This window comes from Urtica dioica, chromosome 6 (assembly GCF_054948205.1).
Source record: "Urtica dioica subsp. dioica isolate 48M chromosome 6, U.dioica_male_clone48M_v1_H2, whole genome shotgun sequence".
Taxonomy (NCBI): Eukaryota; Viridiplantae; Streptophyta; class Magnoliopsida; order Rosales; family Urticaceae; genus Urtica; species Urtica dioica.
The window spans coordinates 8,576,762-8,586,252 of NC_142761.1; the positions used below are offsets into that span (position 1 = coordinate 8,576,762).

Consider the following 9,491-nt stretch of genomic DNA (forward strand, 5'->3'; position numbering starts at 1 on the left):
TGGCCAAAAATACAACTTCCTCAAAAGTGAAAAACCAAATTTACCCTCAACTTTATTTTTTCTTTCAATTTCACACCAACCTCATTTAATATCATTCCAAAATAAAATTTCTATTTTTTATCTCTTTTTTATTCATAATTATTTATATCTCTCTCTCTCTCTCCCTAACCGTGTAAACCATTTACCATTTACTCTCTCTCTCTCTCTCATTCGAACTCACCCAGAATCGCCTCTCTCTCTCTCTCCCTGAATCGCCTCTCTCTCTCTCTCTCATTCGAACTCACCCAGACCTCGCGACTCTCTCTCCCTGAATCGCCTCTCTCTCTCCCTGATTCGTGACCAGTCTCACTCACTCTCTCTCTCTCTCTTATTCAAACTCACCCACAATCGCGACCGAAACCCTTGCCCGAACTCGATTTCACTCGACCAATTCCTCAAGTCGCCATGTCTGACCCACCCAACCCTATTTTCGAACCCACAACGCGAAAGAGTCCTAGGATGATAGGGCTCAAACAACCGGAGGCGTCCGGAGCGACCACGCCAAACACTTCTCCGGCCCGGAAAAGGAAAACGACTGCTTCGCCCAAGTTGAACTCGAAGAAGGCTACGAAGAAGCCACGCCGTGGCCTGAAACCCACCTCTGATACGGACCAGGTAAACTCACCGGTTTAGATCTCTTAGATTTATTGGTTTTGGGTAGTGAATTAATTCTGTTGGGTAGTGAATGAATTCTGGTGTGGTAGTGAATTGATGTGTTACAAAATCTTTGATTATGGTCGGAAATTGTGTTTGAAAGTGTGTGAAATTGTGCTCGGAATTTGTGTGAAATTGTGCTCGGAAATTGTGTTTGAAATTGTGTGAAATTGTGTTTGAAATTGGTTGAAATTGTGTTTGAAATTGTGTGAAATTGTGCTCGGTATTCAGGGGTGGAGGAGGTACATTTGTGAATCAAATGTGGTTGATCATAATATCATTTTTTATGGGACGTTGGAGATGTTCGATAAATCAGCGGGTATGGGTCTAGAAGTGAAGGCTATGTTCAGCAACTCTTGTTTTGGCCAATTTCTGGACGTCCCGAAGGTCACCCGATCCTCTAAGATAATTAACCATTTATTGATGAGGGTCGGTTACTTTGTCGGTGAAGAAGAGAGGGAAGATACTCTCTTTATTGAGCTCGGGGGAGAACCGCGGGCGTTCACAAGAGAGGATTTTTGTTCTATCTTAGGGCTGCGCCATGGGGACGTCCCAGCCTTGGATTATACCGAGCCGGCCGAAGGTGGACTGTTCAGTGAATTATTCTCCAAGGGGACGACCAACAGTCGCGTCATGCTTACAACAAAATTGGTGGAATCGCAAGGGTGGCCGCATGAGAAGCGAGTCAAGCTCTTGCTGCTTCATTTTCTCTTCAACGTACTTCTCGGTGCCCCTTTGGGTACGACCATTCGAGATTGGTCGTACGTTAAATTGGTAGAGGACTTGGACCAGTTTAACTCGTACCCGTGGGGCAATGTGGTTTGGAAGTTCTTCGTTGAAAACTGCCGTAAGTACGTGAAGAATGTGGAGAAGAAGGATTCCAAGGCGAAGATAAACCTTCCTTCTTTCATGTACCCACTTCAAATTTGGGCGTACGAAACCATGCCCGTGTTCTCGACACTCTTGTATTGCGAGAGATTGTCTGATACCGCTGTACCTCTCATGCGTCGGTGGAAATCAACGACTCATGTCGTTGACAACACGTTCTCAACCATTTCGTGGCAATCTGAGAACTTTGTGTTCAAGCCAATGGGAGGAGAAGAGGTTAGCTTGAAGACAATGAAGAAGCCGAGCCAACCGAAGCTGAAACAGAAGGTAATCGATTAATCTTGATTATGTGTTTTTTTATGGTTTTAACGTCAATCGTTGACATTGATGTCAACAGTTGACGTCAATCGTTGACATCGATGTCAACAGTTGACGTCAATCGTTGACATCGATGTCAACAGTTGACGTCAATCGTTGACATCGATGTCAACAGTTGACGTCAATCGTTGACATCGATGTCAACAGTTGACGTCAACTGTTGACATCATTGTCAACAAACAGAAATGTCATAAATCACAGATGTCAACAGTTGACGTCAACCGTTGACATCAATGTCAACAGTTGACATCAATTGTTGACATCAATGTCAACAATTGACGTCAACTGTTGACATCTGTGATTTATGGCATTTCTGATTGTTGACATTAATGTCAACAGTTGACGTCAATTGTTGACATCAATGTCAACAATTGATGTCAACTGTTGATATCTGTGATTTATGACATTTCTGTTTGTTGACAATGATGTCAGCAGTTGACGTCAACTGTTGACATCTGTGATTTATGAGAGTTGCCTAACCTTTGTTGACATTAATTTTGACAGGCACCGGTGGAATCAAGTGGAGGCACATCCACTCCGTATACAACACATACGTCCGGCATCGGAGAAAACTCTGAGGTTTGTAAATCTTTCATACATGATTTACTCTTTAACATAGGCTCGGTTGATGTCAACAGTTGATGTCAATAGAAAACATTGGCTTACGTCTACTTTTAACATAGGCTCGGTTGATGGCCGTTGAAGCCTCTGTCACCCATATAAGGACAGAGTTCGCGGCGTTCAAGACGGAGATGGAACAGAGCTTCAAAGAATTCACTAGATGTGTGAATGAAAAGTTGATGGAGCTGGCCAAGAGGATACCGGGAGCTGTCCAAGATGCACAACCTGAAGAGCTACAGGATCCAGAAGATTCGACCGAGAAAGACGGTGATGAGGAAGAGGCTGAAAAGAGAAAAAAGACAAAGAAGAAGATGGAGATGTTGAGCCGGTTGTCAGCATAGGAGATGACATAAGAGATACACAAGAGACTCAAGAAGGTATTATTGGTTGAAGAGTCGAGTTTGGTTTGTGTTTTATGAAAAGTTTTTGGTTTGTCTTTTATGAAGTTTTTGGTTTGTGTTTGATGAAAAGTTTATGGTTTGTCTTTTATGAAGTTTTTGGTTTGTGTTTGATGAAAAGTTTCTGGTTTGTCTTTTATGAAGTTTTTGGTTTTTGTTGTTTATGAAAAGTTTGTTATTTGTGTTTTTGAAAAGTTTTTGGTTTGTGGTTTTATGAAAAGTTTGTTATTTGTGTTTTTTGAAAAGTTTTTGGTTTGTGGTTTGTGGTCTATCTATGTTCATCAATGTCAACAATTGACGTCAACAGTTGACATCAATTGTTGACGTCAATTGTTGACATTGATGTCCACAGTTGATGTCAATTGTTGACATTCATCTTTTTAAATTCAGGGTTGATCAAAGACAGCCAGTTATAATCAAGTCAAGAACTAACTGAGTCCCAATCGAGAGCCCGCCTTCTAGAATTAGATTGTGAGCAGTTTGAAGATGAGATGTATGATGATAGTCAACAGTTGACGTCAAATGTTGACATCAATGTCAACAGTTGACGTCAATTGTTGACATCTGTGTCAACAGTTGACGTCAACTGTTGACATCTGCGATTTCTTTCTGTTTGATGACACAGATGTCAACAATTGACGTCAACTGTTGACATCAATGTCAACAGTTGACGTCAATTGTTGACATCTGTGTCAACAGTTGACGTCAATTGTTGACATCAATGTCAACAATTGACGTCAACTGTACGTCACTTGTTGACATCTTTGTCAACAATTGAAGTCAACTGTTGACATCTGTGACTTAAAAGCTCTTTGTTCTCTAATATTAATCCCTCAATATTTTGTGACAGCATGTTGATATCATCTCTTACTACCTCCGGAAGAAGAGAATGACTGGGAAATTGCAAAAGTCGTTCACAATTATGCCGGCTTTCTTTGTCACCTATTGCCTCCTTGGATATGACGCTTGGATGAAATGCAAAGACAAGGACAAGTTTAATTGGTCAAGGCAGTCTCGGATCTATGATTACATAACCGCGACCAACAAGTCCTTGACACACTCTTGGCCCTGGGTAGACCTCGATCACGTCTATTTGCCCTGTTGTTTCAAGGATAGGACGCACTGGTTGCTTCTGGTTGTATCGATTCGAGAACGGTCCATTACAATCTATGATTCTATGTCAAGCAACAAGCCTCATAACAAAATGGTGACATGCCACGTCCAACAAATTGCAGAATTCCTCCCACTAGTCCTGTGCTCTATTGACGCGTTTGATCGTATAAGTATTGAAGACACGAGCTCAGCCCCGTTCACAGTATCCACGTCGGTCACCATGCCACAACAGAGCAATGGGTACATATATAACTATTATTTAATAATACCGTATTTATATGATGAACAAATTGTCTAATCGCAAATTTGTTCAAAACTGTGGTGATTGTGGCATGTTTGTCGTCAAGGCTATGGAGTTTATGAGTCACGGCATAGATCTGCTTGGGGTCAAACAAGAACATATGAACATGCACCGACAACAGCTCACGATCGACTTATACAGGCATGGGGCAGTGAAGTTGGCGACCCATGTTGGATCGGACATGGAGATGGATGAAAATTAGGAAAAAATGTTGTTCACGTAGTACTATTATCTTAATCTTTTGGTAAATTAGGAAAAAATGTTGTTCACGTAGTACTATTATCTTAATCTTTTGGTAAATTAGGAAGCAATGTTAACAATAGATGATAATTAGGAAACTTCTCAAACTTTTCATTTCTCTTTATTTTATGATATCATGTTTAATGAATATCAACAATATTTCAATTATCAATCTGTATTTCTCTTTTTAATGGTTTTTACGTCAATTGTTGACATTGGTGTCAACAATTTACGTCAACTGTTGACATCTGCGATTTATTACCTTTCTGTTTGTTGACATTGATGTCAATTGTTGACGTCAACTGTTGACATTGATGTCAACAATTGACGTCAATGTCAACAATTAACGTCAACAGTTGACATCAATTTCAACAATTTACGTCAACAATTGACGTCAATGTCAACAATACAAAAGTACTCTAAACAAAGTATAATTAAACAAAGAGATTCTTAAACAAAGACATTCTCTCTAACAAAAGTAGTCTGAAGAAAGTATAATTAATACAATACATAAAGCTATAACTAATCCGTAGACAATGGAGTAGCACTACTGCATGTTTGACGGTTGTGGCCGAGTACCCCACATCGCGCACACTTGCGCCTCCTAACTTCCTCTCCTTGAGAGGGTATTCTTCTCTTTTTCGGCCTACCGGCGGCACGCGCTGCGTGTTCAGGCGGAAGAACTACGATATTCTCCACCTCGGGGGGGATAACCCAACTCGAAATGTCGCCATGAGGATGGTGTACATCTGCGTAGGTTGCCCTCAAATACTCGGTTGAATAGAACTTGGAAATGAAGTTCTCAACCAGAAGATTACGTTCACGACAAGCCGCAATTCCATGTGGACAAATAAATTCATGAGCTTGCCATCGCCGGCATGAGCATGTATGTTCTTCTAAGTTAACGGCATATACAATGCCCTCTCTGTCAACTACCTCAAACTCCTCGACTGAAGATGGCCTCACCTGGCACAAAAAATCATATTTACTATTTAATTACTGAGAATTCTTACATTGTTGACATTGATGTCAACAATTGACGTCAACTGTTGTCATCAACATCAACAATTGACGTCAATTGTTGACATCAATGTCAACAAACAGAGAGATCATACATCACAGATGTCAACAATTGACGTCAACTGTTGACATCAGTGTCAACAATGGACGTCAACTGTTGACATCAATGTCAACAAACAGAGAGCTCATAAATCACAGATGTCAACAGTTGACGTCAACTGTTGACATCAGTGTCAACAATGGACGTCAACTGTTGACATCAATGTCAACAATTGATGTCTACTGTTGACATCGACATCAACAATTGACGTCAATTGTTGACATCAATGTCAACAAACAGAGAGCTCATACATCACAGATGTCAACAATTGACGTCAACTGTTGACATCAGTGTCAACAATGGACGTCAACTGTTGACATCAATGTCAACAATTGACGTCTACTGTTGACATCAATGTCAATAATTGACGTCAACTGTTGACATCAATGTCAACAATTGACGTCAACTGTTGACATCAATGTCAACAATTGACGTCAACTGTTGACATCAATGTCAACAATTGACGTCAACTGTTGACATCAAAGTCAACAATTGACGTCAACTGTTGACATCAAAGTCAACAATTGACGTCAACTGTTGACATCAACGTCAACAAATTACGTCAACTGTTGACATCAACGTCAACAAATTACGTCAACTGTTGACATCGTTAGTTAATTCTCAAACACTTACCAACATTCGAACAGCATATGAAGTGTATTTTTCTGCTCTGGCTTGGTATTCTTTTGTCAAAATGGTTTGTGTATTTGCCGCAGCTTCCCGACGCTCATAAAACCATCTCATACTTCGCTCTCTCAGCCAATCCATCAATTTTGAAACTGGAAATTGTCTCACCTTTACATTTAATGCATTTAATGACTCCGCATTGTTGTTCGTCATGATACGATACCTCTTTCCCCTGAACATACACCTTGCCCATCTTTGGTACCCGACATCATTGGCTAAGTAGCGACGTATTTCAGGATTTTCAGCGTCCAACATGACCATAAAACTTTCAAATTCCCGCTGAGTGTATGCTTTTGCGGCACCGTAAAATTTCCACTTCACCTCCTTCGTGATCCCCTTGAAAGTAGTCTTCAAATTACCGTGTAGATGGAACATGCAAAAACCATGATCACAATTTGGAAATACCGTCTTGAGGCCATTGATTATACCAGCATGTCTATCGGATACAAATACTTGTTGCTCCCGTTCCCCAATTGCGTCCTTTAATTTTTCAAAGAAGGAAATCCAAGCCTCGTTAGATTCTGAAGGACCAATACTGTAGGCTAGTGGAAAAATCTGCTTGTTTCCGTCCATCCCACATGCCGTATATAACGTCCCTTTGTAATAATTCTTCAAATGCGTACCATCGACAATAATAACAGGCCTTACGTACTTCCACCTCGTTCTCCATGGCCCGAGTGACATGAAAAAACTTACAAATACACCGCCATCACCAGTGACAAGGTCAAAAAAAGAACCCGGATTCTTAGTCTCGATCATGTACCTTAGCTTAGGCAAGAACTTGTACGAGTCTGTCGAATTGCCGTAGAGGGACTTTAGAGCCTCTTCTCTGGACCGCCAAGCCTTTTTGTAAGACATAGACACTCCGTAATCCATTTGCATGTAATTCCTTATCTCTTTTGGTTTGCTCATTCCAACGGTTGGATCAATACACTTATGCTTAACCATCTCTCCTATTAACGAAGCTGTTGCTTGAGGGTGACGTCCTTGCCTTAAGTTTAGGGGACAAGCGTGCTCATTGTCAAATCTAAAATATGAAAATTACACAATTAGTTTCAAAACCAAAATGTCAACTGTTGATTTTAGAGTTATCACCTGTTGACATTAATTGTTGACATCAATTGTTGACGTCTGTGAGATATTCGCTCTCAGTCAAAAGAAGGAAAATAATTCACCGACGTCAACAATTGATGTCAACAGTTGACGTCAATTGTTGACATCTGTGACTTATTTTCCTTCTGTTGACTGAGAGGAAATATCTCACAGATGTCAACAATTGACGTCAACAATTGATGTCAACAGTTGATAACTCTAATTCAAATTCGTAATTCAACAAAGAGTTTACCTTCTAATTTGAAATATGGGTGTGTTTTCCTTTCTCACAGCTCGAACAGCCCATTTACAATGCTCTCCCGGACAAACAACGTGCAAGGTGTTTTTGTCCGAGCTCTTTGTCATATACGAGAAGTTGTTGCTTATGGCGAACAACATCAAGTGTTTCTTTAAAGTCTTTTTATTCGAGTACAATGCATAACGCTCAATAAATACAGGGGAATCACCATCCAAAATAAGGGTGTCCTCTCTCGTAGTAGACGAACTTGGCACACTATGTGGAGGGGACGGTGGATGACTTGTTCTTCGCGGTGGAAGGGGGGAGTTTCGTGGTGGTGGATGGGGGGAGTTTCGTGGTGGTGGAGACATAGAGTTTCGTGGTGGTTGAGGATGGGAGTTTTGTGGTGGTTGAGGAGGGGAGTTTCGTCGTGGTGGAGGAGGAGTTGGGTTTCGTGGTGGGAAGCCTCGTCGTTGTTGTTGTGTCTCATTGTCTGACAACCTAATGTCATCCAATCCTAACGTAGAACGAATTGCCGATTCATGAGTTGGGACCGAATCACACCCCTCCTCGGGTATTGATGGCATAAGGGGATTTCCGTCACAACCACTATCACAGCTGTTGCGAGTGGATCCAACTCTTGGAGAATCGAGCCCCGATGGTTTTTCTTTTATGTCCAATATCAATTGTAATTTCTCCGTGTCATCTTCCCTCCTTCTTCTCAAGTATAAATAACCTTTCAGTGAGTCGTCGTTGGTTATCTCAACAGGTATCATTGCACCAGCCATCGAATATGAAACGCCAATTGTATGGGTAGATGGTGATTTGCGCAAATACGCGTAAATTATTTGCATCAAACTAGCGAAGCTCACTTCAGACGGCACCATAATTCCGAAAGATCCTTTCTCATGATACCGACCAGGTTCAACCCAAGTACCACTATGCTTGAATAATAAATAAATTTCCGTCATCACTGCATACAATAAACAAAGGTAAGTTAGTAACTGTTGACTTCAGATGTCAACAGTTGATCTCTAAATCTCGCTAATGTCAACAATTTACGTCAACAGTTGACGTCAACAGTTGACATCTAATGTCAACAACTGATGAACTTCGATGACATTACTATCAGCGAAGTTCATGAGTTGTTGACATCAGATGTCAACAGTTGCGTCAACTGTTGACATCTGATGTCAACAACTCATTAACTTCGCCTAAAAACAAGAGAAAACAATAAAAATTGCCCAGAACAAAAAGAGTCTTTTTTTTCAATCTCAAACATACCCAGAATAAACATACCCAAAAACCAAAGAAAAGTTTGATAAAACAAAAAACAAAACAAAACTAACCTTGAGTCCGGATCTATGAGCTTTGGTCGTGTTTCCTTGAGCGTGTCGGAGGGTGAGCTCAAAGTTGAATGAGAGAGAGAGAGAGTGAGACTGGTCGTGAAGGATTCGGGTTCGGTCGCGATTTTGGGTGAGTGAGGCTGGTCGCGAATCAGGGAGAGAGAGAGGCGATTCAGGGAGAGAGAGTCGCGAGGTCTGGGTGAGTTCGAATGAGAGAGAGAGAGAGAGGCGATTCAGGGAGAGAGAGAGAGGCGATTCTGGGTGAGTTCGAATGAGAGAGAGAGAGAGTAAATGGTAAAGGGTTTACACGGTTAGGGAGAGAGAGAGAGAGAGATATAAATAATTATGAATAAAAAAGAGATAAAAAATAGAAATTTTATTTTGGAATGATATTAAATGAGGTTGGTGTGAAATTGAAAGAAAAAATAAAGTTGAG

General features: G+C 40.9%; 1 protein-coding gene across 1 annotated transcript; it reads right to left on the reverse strand.

The window, feature by feature from the left end:
• Window positions 1-6,483: 6,483 nt before the first annotated feature.
• On the reverse strand, window positions 6,484-8,596 carry LOC149393278 (uncharacterized). Its single transcript, XM_089617964.1, has 4 exons — window positions 8,246-8,596; window positions 7,725-7,888; window positions 6,543-7,406; window positions 6,484-6,487 (listed from the first exon to the last, which is right to left on the reverse strand). The coding sequence occupies exons 1-4, from the start codon at window positions 8,594-8,596 to the stop codon at window positions 6,484-6,486; spliced, it is 1,383 nt and encodes a 460-aa protein (XP_089474090.1).
• Window positions 8,597-9,491: the final 895 nt, after the last annotated feature.

Coding starts and splice junctions, on each gene's coding strand:
- LOC149393278 (XM_089617964.1), bottom strand. CDS start 8,596: ATGGTGCCGTCTGAAGTGAGCTTCGCTAGTTTGATGCAAATAATTTAC. Junction 7,889..8,245: donor CGGTCCCAACTCATGAATCG/GCAATTCGTTCT, acceptor TCGAATAAAAAG/ACTTTAAAGAAACACTTGAT. Junction 7,407..7,724: donor CCCATATTTCAAATTAGAAG/GTAAACTCTTTG, acceptor TTCATATTTTAG/ATTTGACAATGAGCACGCTT.